The sequence below is a fragment of the Canis lupus genome, chromosome 10 (assembly GCF_011100685.1).
Source record: "Canis lupus familiaris isolate Mischka breed German Shepherd chromosome 10, alternate assembly UU_Cfam_GSD_1.0, whole genome shotgun sequence".
Lineage (NCBI taxonomy): Eukaryota > Metazoa > Chordata > Mammalia > Carnivora > Canidae > Canis > Canis lupus.
Window position 1 is genome coordinate 32227114 of NC_049231.1, and position 23581 is coordinate 32250694.

At 49.5% G+C, this 23581-nt stretch overlaps 1 protein-coding gene across 3 annotated transcripts in view; it reads right to left on the bottom strand.

The window, feature by feature from the left end:
• Positions 1 to 1093: 1093 nt before the first annotated feature.
• BTBD11 (BTB domain containing 11) overlaps positions 1094 to 23581 on the bottom strand; it is a 310110-nt gene continuing 287622 nt past the window's right edge. The window contains exons 13-17 of one of the 3 annotated variants that reach the window (XM_038550769.1): positions 21156 to 21258; positions 18433 to 18514; positions 12766 to 12834; positions 10904 to 11017; positions 1094 to 3230 (exon numbers count right to left, since the gene is read on the bottom strand). In XM_038550769.1, the coding sequence (XP_038406697.1) occupies positions 3021 to 3230; positions 10904 to 11017; positions 12766 to 12834; positions 18433 to 18514; positions 21156 to 21258 (578 nt within the window). In that variant the 3' untranslated portion in view covers positions 1094 to 3020. Of the gene's footprint in view, positions 3231 to 10903; positions 11018 to 12765; positions 12835 to 13170; positions 14521 to 18432; positions 18515 to 21155; positions 21259 to 23581 lie in introns of those variants that run through there. The other 2 variants (XM_038550770.1, XM_038550771.1) reach the window with 2 other exon arrangements.

Below are 23581 nucleotides of genomic sequence, written 5' to 3' on the forward strand. Positions count from 1 at the left end.
TTACAGCTTCTGCCTCCCGTGATGGGAGCTCACACCTTGATCCTCATTTTGGGTGGGAGTCTCCTTTTGGGAAGTGTGGCTGACGCTGAAATACGGTACCTACGAGACCAATCGCACGCGTGCGTCCTGGGGGCAGCCGCCGCCTCAGCTGGTTCCTCCTCCCTCTGGTTCCTCCTGGCAGTGGAAGGGGTGCGTGGAGGGAGCTTTGGGGCAGGCAGGTGGGCTCACCCTCTGCCCCCGAGATGCTAAGGGCCTCAGAAGCTGCAGGCTTCATGAAGGATGGAATGACAAAGCTGTCCACCAGACAAGTAAAAGGCAAATGTGGTAGCCTAACACTTTATCTTGGCAAAAGGAATAAATCAAATGGTGTACTTGCCCTGAGGCCACACAGAGGGTGATGCACAGTCAAAAATAAATCGACCTTCTGTTCTCCAGGACTGACTCAGAGTTCTGGCCCCCAGCACTCAGATGCTTCAGTTGTTTCTTAAAGAAACAGAGCTTGCCTGCTAAGCAGGGCAGAGGGGCTGGTGATGTCAGCTGTTTACCTTCTGGGGCATGCTGGCTTCCTGTAGGCCTTGTGGATGAGTCAGGGGTATCAGTCTCCACCCAGACCCGGGCTGGGCCGGAGCGGACAAGGTGGGGCCTCGGTTTTGACCTCAGTGATGATGATACCCAAGAAGAGAGCCGCTTGTACCCTTGTGGTCCCACCCCAGAATGGTGGTGGGGGACATGCCATGTGGGTAGAACTTATTTTCCTCCATCTTCCCACCCCCCAAAAAGCTTCATCAAGGTGCACCAATGACAGCCAGAACTACACCCTCTGGAGGTGGGTTAGCTGCATTAGGTCAGTGGCCAGGGTGGCAGCACGCAGAGGCCAGACCTGGGGCCCTGGAGCCTGCTTGCGCAGCCAACCTCTAGTAGACAGAGCCGACAGGTGGCGGTTCACTGCCAACGACATGAGCACCTATCTTTTACCTGGTGTCTTCATTTCCCTCGACTTTTTCTGCGGGGCCACCTCGTCCAATCTTTCAACTGGATGAAGCTCTCAGGCTTCACCTGTCAGGTAAAAAGCTCACCCGTACCATACAAAGGATGCGCGGCTTGGGAAAATCATTTAATGACAGAGGAAGCACACAAACCATAACAGAAGCCTGTTGGGAGTTGCCACTGTACAAATCAAAGGGCAGAGGCCCCAAACTAGCATAAGAGACATTCACAGGGAAGTCCGTTGTTGTTAAGGGAGCGTCACACAGCGTTTCTGAGGACACAGAGGAGGTGGGAGGCAGCGGTGATGCCCACATGGGCTGTGTATCTGGAACTCGGCCACCTCTGCAGAGTTTTTCCCCTCTGCTTCTTCATCTGATGAGAGGGCCTGGGAGGTTTGCAAATGACCATGGAGAAGAGAGGCCTTGTGTATCCAAATCACCTAAGGGCCAATGTTGTAGGCAGACGTGGGTCACACGCGTGTAACTTGGCCTTAGTCTTCTGGACAGTGGCTCAGGGAGCAAGTACAATGGATGACAGGAGCTCCTCTAGAGTCTAGGGTCTGTGCACAACTTCCCACAGGCATGCTAGGAAGGAGGTTTACCGATGAAACTTGGCCAACCCCAAAGGGTAAAAGTCATTCTCGTTTCTAGCTAGGTTTCAAATTAAAGGACGAGGAAAAAAAAAAGGCAGCAACTCAAAAATTACTTGGAATATTGTGGCACTTCACCGATCTCTTTTGCTTATAATATATGGCAGAGCAAACGGAACCCTGTCGATATAAACTTTCATTATAGATAACCCTATACTGTACACTCTCAGAATACAGAAAGAATCTTGCCTATCATACATGTTTCATCTTTAAAAATAATCTAACATCGTCATATTCTCTGGCTAGTAGCAAACTATTAACATCTTCTGAGAATACAGAGAAAACTTTGGGATTAATAGTAAATTCTCTGACGTGCGCCCTCCCCACCCCCCATCAGCATCACCTATGAACACATTTCTGCAAAAGCATCCCAGAATCATTGCTAGAGGAAAGGAATATGTTTATAGTTTTCACCAAATGGATTTTTAGCAAGAAGTGATGGAACATTTTTACCTTGGCAAAAATGAAGCACAAACATAACATTTCACTGGTTTGGGCCCATGCAAATGCATGTTTTGATATGTGGGGGTGTTTTATTCTCACCCCGAAATCACGATTAGCATGCACGTTGTTTTCAACTATTGAGTTAGAGATAATTATTGGCAGTGCACCTCTTTTGTGTAACCATGATCACTAAGGCAAGATTATTATTTTACCTTGTATAGAATGTCAGCAATATTTTGTCAGATGCATGTTTATACAGTATAGACCTGCAACTTACTGTTTTTTTTTTTTTAGAAAAAACAACAAAACTGAAAACACAGATCCCTAAACACAATTCAATTGAAAATGAACTGTTAAGCTTTTAGAAATAGATTTTAAACTACAAGGCTGCCCTGTTTTTGTTTTGTTATGAACACTTTAAAAAGTTCCCACCCCTAAAAATTTGCCAAATTATTTCTTCGTTATTGGTAACGGTCTCATGAATTTGCTACCATGGTTGACTCTCCCTGAACTGCAGTGACAAAGGTCCTTAGTGAGAACACAACGCTCTTCAGGGTCAGATGAGTTAAGTTCTCCAACTGTCAACCTGCAACCAGAAAGACCTTTAGTCCTCAACTCATCCATTTGACTGTGGTCCCGGCGACGGGTGTTCAACTGCTCCAGGGGTGCTTTCGGATGAGCTTGGCTTGGCTGCCCCATGTTGACCTTCAAGCTCTGGACCCCACCACAATCTGATCTGCAGACCAGTGGAATGTCCTTTGTTTTTCAACAGGAACACATGGGAGCTGAAATTGCTTATTCAAGAGAAGCTGAGGCAGTAGAGACAGCTCCTTGGCCTAGCCAAAAACAGACGCCAGGTGAACTCTGTATGTGTTTGTGTGAAGCCAATGCAGCAGCAGAACTGGGAAGTCCTCGGGGACCATTCCCTGTCCTCGACGTTTCATACAACAGAACCTTTGGAAGATGACAAGTGGATGGACTGAATCCTGATGGCCAACGTCCTCTGTAAGTCCTGGAGCACATCCTGGCCCGTCCCTTCACCATTTTTGTCATAGAGGAGTTGCTTGAATGCTTCGTTTTCGATGAGGACCATCATGTTTTTGAGGAAGTAGCCTTCACAATATGCTGAGAGCTCTGTGACTCCAAGAAACTGTGGAGAACGACAGGAAGCAGGAGAAGATTATGTTTGTGAAATGCACCCGACTGCCTGCATGCCTAGGAATGGCGAACACCCCCTACTGTAGGTCGAGTACAAAGATGGCCCTGATTCTCTACCCTCTGCTGCATTCCCCCACAGCGCTGGAGTCCATTTCTCCACTGCTTGGCCTTGTGAGTAGCTCAGGCCAACGGCATGTGGCAGAAGTTAAAGTTGCCGATCTTGAGCTAGCTTCAGGTGGCCACGTGGTACTTGGCACTCTGGCCCAGGGCCCCATCTCTGCCATGGGAACAAGTCAGGGGGAGCCTGCTTGGAGGGTTAGTGGCTCCAGGAAACTGAGAGGAGACAGTGACAGAGCCCAGCCAGGGTCAACAAACCCAAGCACAGCTGACCAGCCAGCTGACTTCAGAAGCAAGGCCCGTGGAGACCAGAGGGAACTTCCAGCTGTCTTGTCGACTCATGTGCTGAAGAAGGGCTTACTGTTTTAACCTCTGGGCTTTGCGTTTCTTTGTTGTACTGAAGCTGTCACATGAATGGAGTTACAGACACAGCTCTAAGCTCTTTGAGAATTAACCCATTTGACTCTCACAGCAATCCAGGGTGGGCACTGACTACCCACTCCCTGTGTTTAGGGCAGTGGTGTCTCAACCGGGGGCAATTTTTGCCTCCCAGGTGACATTTGGAAAAGCCTGAAGGCAGTTTGGTTGTCACAACCGGGTGGCGGCAGTGATGTGCACCACTGGCATCTAATGGGTGGAAGCCAGCGATGCTGCTGCTGAACCTCCCACGATGCACAGGACAGCCTCTCCCCACAGCAGAGAATCCTGCGGCACAAGCTGTCAATGCTGTGGTTGAGAAACCTATCTAGAGACGGGGTTCCTCACAGACTAAACCAGTGGGGAAGGGATTGCTGCCCTAGCTCAAGGGCCAAGCAGAGGGCTTGGCAGATGGCAGACACTTAGAATTTGTTGAATGTATGAGCGAACAGTTAACCAACAGACTAATGGGCTAACAGTGAACATTTACTGAGAGCTTCCAATGTGCCAGGCACCTTCTAGGCACTTGACATGCATCATCTCATTGAATCTTTAAGTTTCCTGGAGGCAGGCATATTAGCAGCTCCAATTTATAGATGAGAAAACAGACAAGACAGTAACATACAAAACAATCACACAGTGTGTCAAGGGCAGAACCAGGAATGGAACCCTGGTAATTCAAGTCCTTGGGGCTTTGTGCTTAACCACCAAGGCTCTGCCTCCAGCCTGACACCATTAGCCAGAGGATAGGTATTTAGCCTCATGAGTGAGCCTGGTGGAGGAACTCATGCTTGAGGCACAGAAGTCAATGTGGATGTATGGGTCGGCTGTCTTCAGAGTGGATGCTCAGAAGTTAAGTACTCCCTGAGATGACACCTGCTGCTTTATTTAGATGCTGAATTATCTAAATTATCGAAATGCTGAATCATCCCTAATATCCTGTCCTTTAAACTAGAGATGCACTTTAACTTGTAAGGTGTGTGTGTGTGGGGGGGGGGGTCCAGTAGAATGATAATGAGGCAGAGCCAATAAGGTTGCAGTGGAATGAGCTGGAAGGCTTGGATTCAAGTGGCAGCTTCACCACCTTCTGAATACATGACCAGGACTGGGGTCATTTCACCTCCAGCTTTAGGTTCATCATCTCAACATGAGAATGAGGACATCTGCATCTCAGACTTGTTGGGGTGATTTATGGCATGATTCTGTCATTTGTCATATTTAAGGAAGGCAGGTTAGGAATGTAGCTAAGGGACAGTCTCTGGGATCCCCCCCCCCAGATTTATGACTTTAGCCACTAGCTGTTGGACAAGTATATAAACCCTCTTTGCCTCGAAATTCCTATTCATAAAATGGGGATGATGAAAATACCTAAGGGGCACTTGAGTGGCTGTTGGTTGAGCATTCGACTTTTGATTTCAGCTCAGGGCATGATCTTGGGGTTGTGAGATCGAGCCCTGCATCTGGCTCCATGTTCAATGCAGAGCCTCCTTTGAGATTTTCGCTCTCCCTCTGCCCCTCCTCCTCTTCTCTCTCAAATAAATGGATAAATCTTAAAAAAAAAATACCACTGGACAGTCTGTTGTTGAGATTAAATGAGATAATGCATGGCGTGTCAGAGCAATGGTCCATTGTAGTCAGTACTCACTCAATGCTAGTTGTCATTGTAAATGTAAACTATTTATAATTATCACTCTCCTTCTCACCAACTGGTAAACAGTGACCCACATGGACAAAGCAGGTGGACAGGCTGGGATAAAGGGAAATAACTGTATCTATAGAACCTAGCCCAGGGGCACCTGGATGACTCAGTTGGTTGAGTGTCCAACTCTTGGTTTGAGCTCAGGTCATGATCTCAGAGCCGTGGGATCAAGCCCTGCATCAGGCTCTGCACTCAGTGGGGAGTCTGCTTGAAGATTCTCTCCCTCTGCCTTTACCTCCACTCTGTCTCTCAAATAAATAAAAATAAATCTTAAAAAAAAAAAAGAACCTAGACCAGCTAACTGGCCCTTAGAAGGATCAGGCCTGTAACCATGAACTCATTGATGCCATGTGCTAGTTCACTGAGCCAACAGCAACTATATGCATAAAAACCGTGTGCAACCTTGCGCAAGTCAAATCACTTTTCTGTGCCTCAGTTTCCCCAGCTACAAAATGAAAGGAGTGAACCAGAGGGTACCCTGCTCTTTGGCACATATAGGACGCAGATGCACTAGGTAATTATGTGGTCTCTGAGAGACCCAGAAGACGTGGTGAGATTTATCAGGGGAGAGGGCTCGTTACCACCCAACATTCACATCCTGGAGCTGGGAGAGATCTTAGGAATGCTTTCATTCTTTCAACATGAACCCTGCTCTTAGAGTCACAGAGTACAGGCCCTCACTGTACAGGTGGGAAAACTGAGGCTCAGAGTTGCCTATCTTTGATTCTGTGGGCCCAGAGAGCACCCCCCTTTCCCACCCCTGGCCACTTGCTTTGTACATGAATGTCACTCATCACTAGGTAGTATATGTGGAGGACAAAGAACACAATAAATACCTATATTTCTATTTGGTGATATTTATTCAATAATAACTATGTTACTATTAGATATGATATCTTACATATATTATATATAAAATATAATTAATGACAGAACTAGGGCGGAAACTCTCATCTCCTAGACCAATGGTTGACAAACTGCAGGCCTGTAGGCAAAATATGGCCCACTACCCGCTTTTGTAAATAAAGTTTTATTAGAATACAACCACATCCATCATTTATATATCGTTTACAACTGCTTTTGCATTACTGCAGCAAAGTTGAGGGGGTACAACATCAACGGTATAAACATTTACCTGGCCCTCCACAGTAAAAGTTTGCTGACCTCTGTCCTTAGAGTATACTTTTTCAAGGGCAGAGATTGTATCTTACTAATTTCTTATGATATTCTAATTCTAATATAGTTTCTCTAATGAATACAGTGTATGCTCAATAAACACTAATGAACGAATCCCCTGGTTTCCAAACCTCTGTTCTTTCTAGCACAGTGCATTGTTGAGCTTGCTGCATTAGCTTTGATTCAATTCCAAGAACCAGCCTTCTTTTCCCCCAGGTTGAAAGATACCCTGAAAGAGCCATCAGAAGCTCCAGGGCCCCCTGGGCCCCTCTTTTTTAAAGATTTTATTCATTTATTTGAGAGAGAGAGTGAGTGACAGTGATAGTGAGAGTATGAGTGGGGAGGAGAGGGAGAAGCAGACTTCCCAACGAGCAGGGAGCCCGATGCAGGGCCCAATCCCAGGACCCCATGATCATGACCTGAGCCAAGGGCAGACGCTTAACCAGCTGAGCCACTCAGGAGCCCCATCAGGGTCCCTTTTTCATGACTGAATAAATTGGGATGGTTTTGCCAGGAAAAAAAAAAAAAAGATGGCTAAGCCATGCACTTATGGGATGGGCTTCTCATCTCTATACAATTCCACAGCTGTCTCAAACAATTAGATGCAGTATAGAGGTAATGATGCCAAAAGCTTGTTAACATTTGGAGCATTTTTATTAGCATGTAAACATCTGTGTTTCCTGAGGTTCCAAACCAAGACTAGGTTTCTTTCTTTTCCATCTTTTACTAAACTAGCCTCAATTTGTACAATCTGCCAGGAATAGAACCCGCATGGCATGTGACCATTAGTGGTGTTGCAGCATCCAGAGCACAGGGGATGCAGTGTATAGCTAGGGCAGGGGCTGGCCAGCTTTGCCCTGACCTTGATGCAAATATCATGAAGGGCAGACTTGTGCATTGGAAACACACCAGGATGAGGCCTGGGAGGCTGTGGCAGAAGCTGGTGTCTGTAAAAGGCAAAGCTCTGGCTGCAAAGATGCACACACAAAAGAGGTAGTTCCCTGCCGTAGGTATTCCAAGCCCTTAGCACAAATGTATTCCCAGCCTGGGCTCACACTACATCAGGCTGCATTATTAAATATGAGAGCTATGGAAGCCGCCTGTCAGGGAGCCTGGAGGGATTAAAATGGAATGTAGTCCAGATGACAGGCCAAGGCAAGTCCACTTGTGGATACCAGGTTCACAGGGCACTTTGAGGGTCCATGGTCAGAGGAGGGGAAGGAACCACAAGACTAATAATCAGGCTCTCTTCTTGGGTAGAGATACTTTGCTTTCCTGCAAAGTCATCAGTTTAAGATTTTTTTTAAAAAATGTGCTGTGTCCTGAGAAAACAGATTTTTATTTATAAATTTATTTTTTATTGGTGTTCAATTTGCCAACATATAGAATAACACCCAGTGCTCATCCCATCAAGTGCCCTCCTCAGTGCCCGTCTCCCAGTCACCCCCATCCCCCCACCCACCTCCCCTTCCACCACCCCTAGTTCGTTTCCCAGAGTTAGGAGTTTCTGAGAAAACAGATTTTGGTAAAAACCCCAGGTAACCAAAATACCTAGTGTGTCTGTGTACATATAGGAAGTAGCCTGTAGTTGTTGATTTACTGATGACCAAGCAGATCTTTTCTGTGGATTAGCAATTATTGCACCTATTTCAAAACATTTATTAGGCCAGACAGTAAACACAGGGTTAAGAATTTGTGCTTCAGGGAATGCCTGGGTGGCTCAGTGGTTGAGCGTCTGCCTTTGGCTCAGGTCGTGAACCCGGGGTCCTGGGATCCAGTCCTGTGTCTGGCTCCCTGCAGGAAACCTGCTTCTCCCTCTGCCTGTGACTCTGCCTCTCTCTCTGTCTCTCATAAATAAAACAAAATATTAAAAGAAAAAAAAGAATCTGTGCTTCGGAGTAAGCCAAATCTAGGTTTACACTTCTGGGTATAAACCCCAAAGAACTAAAAGCAGAGACTTCGTCTCCAAAGGGTGGATGCCACCTAAGTGTCCACTGATGGGTGAAGGGATAAACCTAGTGTGGTCTCCCTGTACAATAAAATATTATTCAGCCTTAAAGAGAAATGAAATTCTGACATGGGCTACAGCGTGGATGAACCCTGAGGACGCTGTGCTGATGGCAATAAGCCAGTCACGAAGGGCAAATACTCTATGATTCCACTTACATAAGGTTCCTAGAGACAGAAGGTTAAGTGGTGGTTTCAGGGACCAAGAGGAGAGGGAGATGAGGAGTTAGTGTTTTGTAGGCACAGAGTTTCAGTTTGGGAAGATGAATAGTTCTGGAGATTGGATGCTGGTGATAGTTGCACAGCAATGTGAATGTGCTTCATGTACCTGAAATGTACACTTAAAAATGGTTAGGGACACCTGAGGAGCTCAGCGGTTGAGCATCTGCCTTCGGCTCAGGTCATGATTCTGGGTCCTGGGATCGAGTCCCACATCGGGCTCCCTGCAGGGAGCCTGCTTCTCCCTCTATGTCTCTGCCTCTTTCTCTGTGTCTCTCATGAATAAATAAATAAAATCTTAAAAAAAAAGAAATTGTTAAAGTGGTAAATTTCATGTTATGGGCATTTACTACAATAAAAAAAAAAACTCCATGATAGCTGTGTGATCTTAAGCAAGTCACTTCACTTCTCTGTGCCTCAGTTTCCTTTTATGACATGGGATGAATGATAGTGTTTACCTAAGAGGGTTGCAGTGAGGGTTAAAAAATGTGTGACAAGTCTGTTAGCACAGGTGTCTGCACACTAAGAGTGGCTGTTGAGTGTTGGTGGGAGACAGAAAACATCTCAAAGGCAGCCTGAATTTTCACAATGAGCAATGAGTGGGTAGTCCCCCTCTATTGTCACTCTATAGCACTGTGGACATGGGAGATGTGTCCTGCCTGGGCTCCAGTTGCACACAAGATGACTTTTTTGTTTTAATTCCTGATCTCAATTCATTTCATGCTTTCTTCTTAGCAAATGCTAATCTGCCTGTCCTGGGCGTGTGGAACAAAATCAAGTGGCTCCTGGACAGAGTATTTGAATTCTCTCAGTCTCAGTATCCCCACAGGTGAAATGAATCGGATGAGATCAGTAGGTTCCCCAAAACTGGAGTTAAGACTGGCATTAGGGCTGACATCACAACAGTGACCCTAGGAGCCTGTGAAAAATACAGGTTCCTGGGGCGTCTGAGTGGCTCAGTCGATTTAAGTACCTGACTCTTGATTTCAACTCGGGCCATGATCTCTTGGTGGTGAGATGGAGCCCCACGTCAGGTTCCACACTCATCTCTGAATCTGCTTCAGATTCTCACTCCTTGTCCCTCCACCGCCCTGAGCTCTCTCACTCTAAAATAAATAAAATCTTAAAAAAAAAAAAAAAAAACAGATTCCTGAGCCCCATCGCAGAGACCACTGGGAGTAGGAAGCTAAAGAGCCAGAACTCTACCCCAGGTGATTCTGATTAGGTGCTGGGTCCACCTGACCAGAAGGTCCCCTATGGGCATCTCCAAGGCTGCTAACCTGTTCTCAATCTTGGCCATCTCTGCAATCACCTGGGAAGATCTGGAAAATACATCTTCCCAGGCTCCACCCCCAGAGGCAGATTTAATTAATCTTTGCTAGGTCCCGGGCATAGGGAGGTTAAGTGAGTGCCCAGGTGATTCTACTGTACAGCCAGTGCCGGGAACCCAGTTCTAGAACAGCAGTGCTCACCACATGTACTCAGAGTTGCCTGGAGGGCTTGCAAAGCCATAGATGGTAGGCCTCATCCCTGGAGTTTCTGATTCAGTAGGTCTGGGATGGGGCTCTAGAATATACATTTCTAACAAGTTCCCTGGAGATGCTGACGTTTCTGGATTGGGGAACACACTTTGAGAAGCACTATTCCAGCACCTTGCTCTCAAGGTGCGGCTTAGATCAGCAGCAGAGGCTTCACCTGAGAGCTTGTTAGGGATGCAGAACCCAGGGCCCACCCAGGGCCTGCTGAGTCAGGGTCTGCAATGTGATTCGCGTGCATGTTACCATTTGAGAAACAACTCAGTTTTTGAAACTTCTGAGTTCCTGCTTCTGTTGTATTCCGGAGGGGCGAGATGAAGGGAAGGGCACCTTTTCTAGAGCAGGAGGCTAAGCGGGGAGGAATGCAGGCAGCTCGGCCCTCAGTGGGCAGGCCAGCATCAGCTCTCTGCCCCGACTCTGGGGCTGTGCAGGGGGAAGCCTGAGCTGCTTCGGTGCATGGCGCATGCTCCGCGCAGCCAGGGTGGGACTGATTACCTTGGCGTGATTGTAAATATCCACACAGTTGTCAGTATTAATGCTCTTTGCGCAGATAATCTCACAGTGTCGCTGCAAGGCCTCCAGCTGGAAAAATTTAGCGGCAGACAGAAGCTAAAAATCATAAGAAGAGCCTGTTAGAGGTTGGGCGGGGGGTGTGGAAATAAAGGGATGACAGTAGTGGGGAAAATCCTCATCTTCCAGAGAGATGTCCCAAGGAGAAGGGCTGGGTGTACAGGTGTGGGTTTGACACTTCAAAGCACAAACGGCAGATGGCAGAGGGAAGGGGGCTAAAGTGAATCAATTCACATCTATTCTAGCAGGAGGTCAAGCAAAAAAAAATGCCTACAGTTGCTATGTCCGGAAATAAGGGGGAACACCGTTAGCAAGACGGATATGGATGCAGCTCACTCCTTCTGTTCATCCAGGCGTCCACACAAGTGTCACCTCAGAGAAGCCTCCAGGACCCCCTGCCTCAGGTCACTTCCCTCTATCACTGTCTGGCTTCCTCACTCGGCCTTAGTTGTCCTCTCAGCCCTCCTCTCACCAGACATGATGTCATGCCTGTCGCCCTCACAGAGCCTGGGAGGGCAGGGATCTCTGTGCCTTTGCATCACTGCTGTGGCCTGGCCTTGAGAATTCAAAGGGACTGCCTTTGTGGGGACAGGGTGGGGAGCAGGGTGAGCTGCTTTGTGACAAGCTCTTCTGCATTATTTACACGATTCACATGTTCATTATTTTGATTTTAAAATAAAAGCAAGTGTGACAAAAGAGTCCGCATCCTCAGATGGTAGCTTGGTCTGCAGGTAGAGAAGTGTCAGAGGAGTGGTCCAGAGAGACAAGAGAGTAACTGTGGCTGGGTGGCAGCGACTGTGTGTGTGTGTGTGGGGGGGGGGGGCGATGACCCTGAAAGGGTTCACAGAGCACAGAGGGAAGGATAAACAGGTTCCACAATGAATACACAGCCCTCACGGCACTCACCAAGCGCCATGCATGGTTCTAGGCACCTTATTCTACATAGGAACTCTTACCATCTTAAAAACCCAGTGAGGTAGATCTTGTTATTCTCATTTTCAGGTAAGGGAATGGAGGCTCAGAGAGGTTAAATAATGTCCAAGATCACACGGCTCAGAAGGGGCAGAGCTTGGATTTAAACCCAGTTTGGCCCAGAGTGTGGGTTTTAACCAGCCTGTGGAGTCACCTTTTGAACGACTGATGGTGCTCTGATATCTCTAATCCACTGGGTGCCCCAACCTTCGGACACCTGAACAGGATCCTGGCTCCTTTGCTCAGGATTATCAGAGTGATTTTGGCTTTTGGCTTCTGGTTCAAAGCTCCCAGCTTTGAGTAGGAAAGCTGACAAGGGATCCAATTTTAGGAAGGAGCAGGGCCTCTTGTCCTCGGGTGGAAGGGGAAGAGCCAAGGAGCCTCGGGAAGGAGGGATGGTCATCCTGAGCCCTTATAATCAGCTCCTGGCATCTGCATCAATGGACACGCTGTGATTTGAGGAATGTTTTCTGATGACAGAAGTCACCAAGGATAGCTCCTGAGGATAATATCTGAGCCCCAGCTGTGCCTAGAGCTAGCCTCAGCCTCCTCTGTAAACCTCCTTTACCCCACCCCCAAAGCTAATTAAAACTGGATTTTGCAGAGCTGCTACTGCAAGTGCCCCAAGCACCCTGGCCTTCCAGGAAGGGGCTCTGATGAGGAGCCTGTGGGAAGTCCAAGGAGGCAGGTAGGAAGGACCCCAAAGCCTGCACCCAAACAAAACCCAACACCGGTGCCCCCAGACACTGCCAACACATTCGAGAGCCTGAGCTGACAGAGGTGCTACCTACGTGATGACACGACAGATTCCTTACCTCCATTATCTCGTTGTTTTTAATGAGAAGAGATTCTGGGCCACCATAGTAGAGATACTGCATGACCAACTGGAAGAAAGGACACAGTGTGCAAAGTGTCAGGCCAGTGTCAGCACACACACATAATCCTCTTACAGCCGGGCAATCTATGCGTCCCTCTAGAACACCCGTTCCCAATGTTGCTATTCCCGCTAGCTCGCGGCCTACAGGAGACGTTCCACTCAGGACATTTTTCCTAGCTGCGTATTTTTCCTTAGAGCATGCTGTAACTGGTCTCCCTGTGGTCCTGCTGGGCTCCAGGTGCACCCCCAGGGCCACACTAAACAATTCGGAGCTCTGCTCTCCATCTACAGCTGGCAAGCATGGCTTCCCTTCCCCCTCCCACCCCATCCGGCTGCCCCCAAACACTTGGCTTTAAGAACCTGCACCAGCGGCCATTCCCCCTGGGAGCATATCCCAGTTTGGCTAGAAGATTCTTATTTAAATCCCAGGGGGTGACTCTGGGCTACCAGGGGACCACCTGTTCCTTTTTATAACACAACAGGATCCAGTATGAAGCCGTTAGGGGTCCAGGCTTTCAACGTTTCACTGATGGTGTGAACAGTCCAAACCCTGGAGGCCTGAATGGTGTGGCAAGTCCCAGAGCTTTGCAAACTGGTGTCCCTTTAGAATGAGGCTCCGGGACATGCAGAACTGGCTGTCACCACCTCCCATGAAGCTGTTAATTTTTAGGTGGTGCATATGCTTTCCAAGGGAGCACGGTCCTCTCCACCATTGCCTTCTGCCTGCCTCCTGACACACGGATTACCTGCCTGGCCCCACCGGAGCTGTGTTGAAAACATCTATAGACTGGTTACAGCCCGTCTTTGAGCACTTGTAAAATGAGGCATTGGGGATGGGCTGTCCTCTGTGCTCCCTTCAGGCCCCAAAGGTCTGTGACCCACACAGGGCAGTGGTCAAGAGCGAGGACCCTGCTCTGGGGCTGCCTCTATTTTGGACCAGGCCCTGCCACTTAACCACTGGGTGACCTGAATTAGGTTAGGTGCTCTGTGCCTCTGTTTCATCATCTGTAAAATAGGGATGACATTACCTACTTCATGGGGTTGTGATGAGGATTATATGACACGTAACAGGCCTAGCAAGGGCCTGCGCACATGGCAAGAACTCAATAAATGTTAGTTCTTTGATTTTCTGAGGTGGAAAAATCTTTCCCCAGTAGCGCTTCGGCTGCGTACCGCCACATTTTGACTCAGGCCTTTTGAGGCCCTTTGTGACTTATCTCAAGCTACCTTCTGCATGTGTGTTTAAAAATAATACTTTTCTTTAAAAATATGTTGTGTACAGCTTTATTGAAATATATTTCGCAAAATGCAAACTGCTTCTGTTTAAAGTGTTTTAATGTCTTCACCATATTGTGCCACCGTCACCAGTGTCTAATTCTGGAACATTTCCAACACCCCCGGGAGAAACCCTGTACCCATTACCAATCATTCCCATTTCCTCCTGGAGCTGATCCTGCCAACCATGGTGGATTTGCCCATTTTGGACATTTCATATGAATGGGATCCTCCAACACGTGCTCTTTTGTCTGACCGCTGTCACTTTGCGTCGTATTTTCAAGGCTCACCCATGCTGTCATGTATCTCTCCTTCATTCTTTTTGATTGCTGAACGATGTACCACATTTCGTGTATGCATTCATCAGCCCAGGGACATCTGGATTGTTTCCGCTGTTTTGCTGTTATGAATCCTGCTGCTATGGATCAATTTACTCTTTCAGATCTCATCTGTCACTCTGCCCTTCTCTCTCTTTCTAATCTTGACAACATCTGCCTTTTATACTCTGACCACTCCCAACCACTTGCCTTTAACAGAACCTACCACCTCTTTCAGTCCCATGCTTTTGCCCAAACTGTTCCCTCTGGATGCCCTTCCCTTGTCTACTTGTTGAACTTGGCCCCCTCTTTTGGCATCTCGCTCAGGGGTCACATCTGTGAAGCCTTCTCAGATCTCCTAGCTGCAACCCCAGGGTGGGCAGCACATCATCCACAACTTCCCACTAGAGCCTGAGGGCACAGGCAGGGTCTTGTCCATCACTGCATTCCAGTGCCTAGCACACCGCCTGCACTCGGCCGGCGCACTTTAACCAGAAACACGAGTGCTCTCCTCTTTTGTATTTGAGTCTCCCATGGGCTGACTCTGGGCTTCTGTGACTAGCCCCCTGCCGCAGGGATGGCGGTGTGTTGATGGTGGTGGCTGAGACTTTGTGAAATGGTAACACAGCATTACAGGCCATCGCCTCATCCTCATGGGTCACGGGTGTCTAGAATACCATGTCAGGGAATGGTGGGCTCCTGTTCTTATGAACGTCAATGGATTTCCCTAACACCTCTCTTTCACACTGGCCAAACGGACAGTAACAGCAGTAAGAGCCATAGCAAGAACTGCCCCGAACACTGGCCTCTGTATTCACAAAGCCCTGGGCCACCACATTATCTCATTTATTCGAGGTCGGCTGCTGATTTGAAATGCAGCCCCCTGAGTGGATGGAGATCCTGGGGCTAATGGGATGGAAATTGGGCTGTCCCTAGTCGCCTTCAGACTCTGCCAACACAAGCCTTTTCTGCAAGGGGGCAAAATGAACCTTATTAGGCCAAGGGGCATGTTTATGGAGTTGTTTCTCTCCAGGCAGCTGTCGACCTGCATGAAGCCCAGAGTTAAATGGCATCCTCGGTGGGCCTCGCTTCCAGGCGCAGCCTCAGCCCCGTCTGTCTCGTGCCTGTGTGTGATGTTCAACAGTCTTGCAGGAAGGAAACTCGAAACAGCCTCATTTACTAAAATTTTTCTGTCAGCACAGAAGTGGAGTGAACAGGCCCCTGGGAGCCTCCTTCTGGGTTGGATTCAGCCCTACTTGGCCTATTTCAAGCCACAAATGAGGCTTTTCTTCTTTTATGGGGAAGGGACAGGCACACAGAGAAGTCCCCGGGGCCTGCTAAATCTTCCCCACTCGTTACAGTGACTCGAGGCTAATGTGGCCAGGAAACCTTCCCCAGTCAAGAGCAATTATAGGCCTTGGATTCCGCTGGGCCCGTGCTTTCCCACATCGGTCCCTCAGTCACTGAATGCACAGAGCAAACATTTGCGGAAGGCCTACCACAAGGTTCTCATTACAGGAACTTCCCAATTAGTTCCAGGCTCTATGGAGCAAGTGCCCGCCTCACGAGCACCTGGGAGAGCTGGGGACATGTGCATTCTCCAGCACTTAGTTCATGCTCAGACTCAAGGGGCCTACGTTTCCTTCCTCATGGCTGGGCGAGTCTTTGGGAGGGCCCAAAGCCCCCGTGCCCCCCACTCCCCCTTTGGGAGGCAGTCTGGAGATCAGGTGTGGAGTCAGCCAGGCCTGACTCTGGGCCTCAGTGTGGCTGTGATGGGCAGCGGGGGCTTGGGCCACTTCCTTCTCTCCCGGAGTCTGGGTCTGGGTCTGGGTCTGGGTCTGGGCTGTAAGGTGGGAGGAGAGCTCCCTGGAGGCGCAGCTGAGTGAGGTGGTGTACAGCAGCGGTGCTCAGACTGGGCGTCCCTGGACCAGCGGCGGCACCCGGGTGCTTGTAAGGACTGTAAATTCTTGGGTCCCAGTCCAGGCCTACAGAATCTGGGACTCTGGGAACGGGGTCCAGGGCTCTGCATTTCAAGTGTGGTGTCTTACAAGCACCCACTCTTCCTTCCCCTGCCTGGAGATCCTGCTAACGGTGGCAAATCACTGTGGTGTGGAGCACGCGGGGACAATGGGAGGGAGGCAGAGACTTCAAAACGCTGATTAACCTGATAACCTAGTGCCAGCTGAGGTCAGTGCCTCGTTGGTGGTTGAAGCCCCAGAGACATTTCCTCACTGTTCTCCCACCCCTAATCCTAAAGCAGAGCAGCAATTCTTCACAGAAAACTTCCCACGCCACAACCACCACCGTTCCAGAAAGGGCTGTGGCCACTTTGCTCTCCGTCGGACGTGTGGTGAGGGGCTGGGGTGAGAGGCTGCGTGCAGGGCGTGCCTGCGCCCTGGTCCCACGTGGGGGCTCCAGCCTCCTCTTGCTGCCACCTCACCTCAGGGGGTAACTCACCTAGATTGGCTGGCTTTGTCCTAAGAAAGCTCTTTCACCCTTCCCCCAATGCTCAGTCCAAAGTAACCTATTCTACAGGGTCTCATGCTGAGTAGGTGCGTTACCGGCTCAGAAAACAACAACCCACTTAAAATGCTTCCTCGTGTTGTCCTACTTGCTAATCTCTGCAAGAACCACCGACACAGAGGTGGTAATGAATAACTTGTTAAAAATGGAGAAAATGAGGCTCAGAGAAGAGTGCTTTGCCCATAGTTACTTGGGAAGGATTCCTTCCTTTGAAGTTTCATCATAACCAAGGAAATGCATCTCTAATGGTGGAGATGCAGACACCTCAACAGGCTTTGGGGGCTAGTGTGAGGGCATGGTGGCTCCCTGGAAGCTCTCTAAATAGCAGGATCTGGGGGACCAGGATCAATGGTGGAAGGAAGAGCCACCACCTGGCCTGCCTTCTCCCCTACTTGGCTCAGACTATGTGGTCCCAGGGAGTCTTCAGTCTCCAATATACCTTAGAACCCAGCCAAATAGACTGATAACCACTTTCCCTCAAATGCACCCCATTGCTTTCTACTGCTGTGCCTTTGTTAAATGCTGTTCCACCCCCAGCGGCACCCCGTCTCCACCATCCACCAGATGAGGAAAGGGGCCTTGGAAAGGCTGGTGAATTGCCCAAGGCCCTGTGACAGACACTGATTTTAAACAGGAGGGTGTGGCACTTCAGTCCCAGACTATTCTCTGTCCCCCCAAGGCCAGGTCAGGAGCCTGTCCCACTGCCCCAACCACGATCACAGCCAGCCTTATGTTCCGCACCCCCTCCCCACTCCCCATTATCTCTGAGTTGTCTCAATTCTCTTAGAACACGAGTCCCCCATGGGGCCTGAGCCTCAAGCCACCTGTGTGCTCTTCCCAGGGCTGTGCTGCCCCAGCTGAACCACAGTTAACAAGGTCCTGCTCAGAACCCCACAGATTCCAGCCCCAGCCACCCCTCCTAGCCCCCGCCCCGGGCTGATGGGAGGACAGCTCCAAGGGAGCACAATCTCCTGATCACACCAGGCTCAACCACAGCTCCAGAACTTCATCCCTGCTGTTCTCTGCCTAGGATCTTCTAATCCCCCTTTTAAGCCCAAAGCTTCCTACGGCTCCCCAACTTCTCCTTAGCCTGCATTCTTGCAGCTGATGTCCTCATCAAGAGGCCTCTCCCATTTCCCTGGTCTGAGTGCCTCAGAGCATGTGGACTCCCCCTTCTCACATGCATCCCCACATTATACCCTAAGTGATTAATTACTCAGAGTCACCCCCTCTGGACTGTGACACCCCAGGGGAGAAAGGTCCTTTATCCTTGTGTCCCCAGGTCCCAGCAGAGTATGAGGCATACAGTAGGTGCTCAATTAATGCTGTAGGGATAAAAGGATGGTGAACTGGAGAGGGTATAAGGAGGGGCCCAGAGTGTAGGGGACTGATGGCTCTGCAATGGCCCATCCACAGGTGGATGACTGCAGGGAAGGCCCAGGGCCCTGTGCCTGCCAGTGTGCTATTCCAGGCCTCGGCAGGGGGCTTACCTGAAAGATGGGGTACTTCACATAACCAATCTCTATGCAGGTGCTGTCATTTGTTGGTTTGCTGGATAGGAGTGCTTTGAACCTGAGCAAGGAAACAAGGGAGAGAAAGACCACAAACACATTCATGGTTTGCAAGAAACTCCACTCTGATGAGAAACATAATATCTTGCATCCCCCTCCCCACCAATATATCAACAATATAGTTCCCAGATGTCTTCATGCAACTGCCAGCCCAGTACGATACCCTAATCGAGTTTGAAGTTACAACTTTATTTATTATGCTTTTAAAGTTTAAGTAATGTCTCCACGGGACACTGGGGTGGCTCAGTTGTTGAGCATCTGCCTTCAGCTCAGGTCATGATCCCGGGGTCCTGGGATCCAGTCCCACATCGGGGTCCCTGTAGGGAACCTGCTTCTTCCTCTGCCTGTGTCTCTGCCTCTCTCTGTGTGTCTCTCATGAATAAATAAATAAAATCTTAAAAAAAAAAGTAATATCTCTGCTCAGTGAGGGACTTGAATTCAGGAGCCCGAGATCAAGAGTTGCATCCTCTTCTGACTAAGCCAGCCAGATGCCCCTGAAGTTAAAACTTTAAAGTTAAAAACAGAGGTTGGGGGATGCCTGGGTGGCTCGGCAGTTGAGCATCTGCTTTGCCTCAGGTCGTGGGTCCTGGGATCGAGTTCTGCATCGGGCTTCCTGCAGGGAGTCTGCTTCTCCCTCTGCCTGTGTCTCTGCCTTTCTCTGTGTGTCTCTCATGAATAAATAAATAAAATCTTTTAAAAAAAATAGTGGTTGGGTTGTCTGGCTGGATCGGTCAGAAGAGGATGCAAGTCTTGATCTCGGGGTCGTGAATTCAAGCCCCATGTTGAGTGGAGAGATTTCATACACATACACATAAAGCGGTTTGAACTGTTGCTCTCGAGCAGGTGCCTGGTACAGGATGAACACCATGTAAATGTCTGTCTGTCCATCCGTAGGACTGCCTCCTTCATGGGGTCCTTCCTGAGTGCAGGCTTCAGGGCCCCTCTGGTGTTCACGGAGCACCCCCCACCCCACACATCCTGTCCCTTCACACCACCTTCACCCCAGGAGGGCAGGGACTCTGCCTCCCTGGCTCCGCCGCATCCCCAGAGCCCACGCCAGCCTGGATCCGCCGCATCGAAGGTGAGTAATCAACACCTGTGGACTGCCTGCCTACCTCCCTACTGACGACCACTCACTGGGTTTTCCATGCGCTCTCCTATGATCGACAAACCTGTAAGCTCCTAGCAGGTGGAGACCCAGTCCGGGGAACACACGGATAGTCAACATGTTTAGGAATAAGCTGTGTCTCTTTTCTTAAGCTTTTAATTTTGAAATAATGATAGATTTGCAGAAGAAGTGTGAAGACAGTACAGGTCTCCCATACGCCCTTCGCCCAGCTTCCCCTGGTGTCCGCAACCCACACAGCCATGGTTGTCAAAACTAAGAAATTCACATTGGTATGACATCTGTCCTACATTGTAATGGAGAACCAAGGAAAGTACAGTTTTGTTTTGTGTGTGTGGTGGCAAAGCAGACATCTAGGGCTTGTATTTAGTCTTGGGGGGAGGCAGCGGTGAGGCCAGGGTGCTTTTAGGAACCCAGGGAGTGTTGGTCACACATATTCATCAGCAAGTATCCTAGAAGTGGGATCGGTCCTGGGTACCCACTGTCCTCATCCCTCTGCTTGCTCTGGCGGCCTCCTCATTCAGCATCCTCCTTCCCCGGTTCCAGTTCAGGTCTCTGGATAATGTGGTTCTAAATGGCCAACTTATTTCAACTCAAATCGAAAGGACAAAGGGCAGTAGCAAAGCTGGAAGGGAGTGGGGTATGCCACTGTCAACTCCATAGTTAGGGAAAAATCAGGTTCAAGATGTGTGTCTTCGGGGTGGCTTATGCCCGAGTTCTGGGAAATCTGGAGAGCAGGTTTGTGACGTGTCAGGCTGGACACTGTGTGAGGACACTGGGCCGGGGAGCTCAAGTCCAGCCCACACTCTGCTCTGAAGCTCTGCACCTGGAATACACTCCATCTGCCTAGGGGAATGAGTGCTCTTGCCTGGGTCATACAAAGGCACTGCTGCTGATGCCAGTGGCTGCTCTTGAAAAAATTGTAAAAACATAACAGAAAATTTACCATCGTAACCATTTTAAGTGAACAGAAATGTTAAGTATAGTCACACTGTTGTGCAACCAATCTCCAGAACTTACTTAGTACCCACTACACAACAACTCCCCCACTCTGCCCTGGCCCCAGCCCCAGCCCCAGCCCCAGCCCTAGCCCCAGGCAAACACCATCCTACCTTCTGTCTCTACAAAGCAGACCACTCTAGGAACTGCCTATAAATGGAACCATACAGTATTTGCCTTCTTGTGACTGGCTTATTTCTTTGCATGATGTTCCCAAAGTTCTGTTGTAGCATTTGTCAAGACTGCCCTCCTTTTTAGAGTGAAATAAAATATGTATATACCATATTTTGTTTATCCATTCATCTATCGATGGACTCTTGGGTGGCTCCTACCTTGGCTCTTGTGAACAATGCTGCTGAGAGCCTGGGAGCACAGATGCCCTCTGCCCTTGAATTCTTGATTTTGAAAAGATAATCTTCCAGTCCAGGGAAGGTACCACCAAAATTGAATTTCAGAGAATAGTAAGAACAACAGCTACACGCATAATTCTGCTGCTTTCGATATGGACGGTACATACCTGGGAGAGGCTGTGAATAGCAGGACTTTGTGAGCATAGAATGGTCTTCCTTCTACCAGAAAGGTGACATCAGACATTTCTTTGTTGTTGAGGAAATGAGGATCTAGAATAGGAAGGTGGAAAAGGATAGCTTTAGTAGAAAGAAAGGTGAAGTTTCCATTCCTCTTCTGGGAAGTGCATAGAAGAGCTGACAGGGAAACCATGGTGACAAAATATTCACTGGTGGGACAGTCACCAAACCAGGGCCAGAGCCAATCGAAGGAACACTCAAATCACTGAGGTTCAGTTTGGCGTAGGAAATCTTCCTAGCTCACTTGGGATTGAAAGTAGCATTTCCTCAGGGGAGACTCATCCGCTGCAGCCTGATGCAGAGGACTTTGGAGTGTGAAAGGTAAAGGCGCGCACTTTACCTTAGAGGCAAGGTAAGAGTGCCTCTAAGAGTGCCACCCCATCCCCCCACCTTTGCTCCTCCCTGGGCTCAGTGCTTTCCCTGCCTGATGGAAAGGCGGTGAAGCACTGGCCCCCTTGGCACGGCCCAGGTGATTCAAAACCCACACCCTTTGCTTCCAGAATCAGAGGCACATGAGCCAGTTCCCTGCTCTCATCTCCACCGATAACAAAGAAGGTAGAGCCAGCGCTACGTACTGAGCACCTAGGACGTGCCAGGCACCGTGCAAGCTGGCACATACACGTGCATACGTGTTCAGTTCCAAGAGATAGGGACCCCTGCCAGTGGTGCACTTAGGGAAGCAGGCATGCAGAGGCACAAGCTAGTGACAGGTGGAGGAGTCAGGATTTGAACTCGGGCTTTGGGATTGGAGGGCCTCCATTGTTAAGCAGTAGGATCCCACCCAGATCCCAATGTGCCTATCATTTTAGCCACGGAGACCTGGGGCTCCTGAAGGGGCCAGTCTGTCCTCAGCTCAGCACTTCCGCTGGTTAGGAACATCCACTAAGATCCCTGCACCTACTGGGCTTGGGCCTGCTGGGGTCCTAAGTCAGTCTGGACCCAGGTAGAGGGCAAGGTGGCTCTAACCTCCAATGGGGCTTCCTCCCGGGGCAGCCGCCTTGAGCCCACCTGAGCTGCAGTGCCCGGGAGGAATGCAGGAGACTCTGAATGGAAGACTGCTGCCCTAGGGCGTCTGCACCCAAGGCAACTGCGTCTGAGATGTGCTGTGTTCTCAGCTCATGTGAAGACTCTTTCTGCACAATGTGTCTTGCCTGTGCCTCCGGCCCGTGAACGGCACCAGCATCGGCCTGCTGCCCAGGCTGGGGGTTTGAAGGCAAAGGGCTCCTTCCTCTCCTGGGCTACCCAGACCTAGTCTATCCCAAATACGGTCCTTTCTTCCTCCTGTTTCTCGGTTCTCCCACGTTTCTCCATTCTCATGCCACTGCCCTCGCCAGGGCCACGTGGTCTCGTCAGGTCTCCAGGCAAGAGCCTCTGTTGGCTCTGCCTCCACTTGGCCTCTCAACCCGATGGTCTACCTCACCACAGTCTTTCTTCCTAAAGGCAGATCTGATCATGCCCCTCTTCTGCTATAAACCTTTCCATAGCTCCCCGGTGCTCCTGGGATAGAGTCTAGACTCCTCAACAAGGCTCCTGGTGACTGGGCTCCTGCCGCCTACTCCGGCCTCTCCCCACTCACATCCCCTGCCAGCCTGCCTGTGCTCTTGAGTCGCACCAGTGCTGCAGGCTCTCACCTCTGGCCTTCACACGCTGTTCCTTCTACTCAGGACACTCTTCCAATTCCTTCCAAACCTGGCTTACCCCACTGTGGTCTTCAAGCTTCAGTGCAGACACCCTCCAGCCATAACCCTTGCCTGATTCCCCCTCCTCAGACTGACCGAGCATCCCCCACCTGTGCTCTCACAGCATCTGTACTGCACCCTCCTCCCCTATATGTCCTCTTTTGCTACCGTGTATCCACTATGTTATCTTGCCTCCTGGAGTCTGCACGCTTGGGAGGTCAGGACCTTGTCTGTTCTTTCCACATCCTTGCTCTGTGTCTAGAACAGGAAGGTGATAACACACAAGTAAGAGCATGGGCTCTGAAGCCAGAAATCTCAGCACTGTGACCGTGGGCAAGTTAATTAACCTCTCTGAGCCTTCTGTTTCCCCTTCTGTTTAATGGGAATGGTAATATCCACCGTATACCTACATCAGAGTTTCAGTGAGCATGGAATGAATTTTTGCAAAGCACTTAGCAACCTGGCTGACACACAGTACTCCTCAAAGAACATGGCTGTCATAGTAGATGCTCAATATTATTTTGAGTGAGTAGAGAATGCCTTGACCCTTGTTCCACAGTCTTGTTCCTAGAGCCTGTGGAGGGCATAAGGCCCCTTCTTAGCCTGGGGACCTGCTTGTTGCTGGGGGCCCTTCCCCAGGGCTTAAAGGGTTGTCCTGAAATGAAACTCCAGCTGCT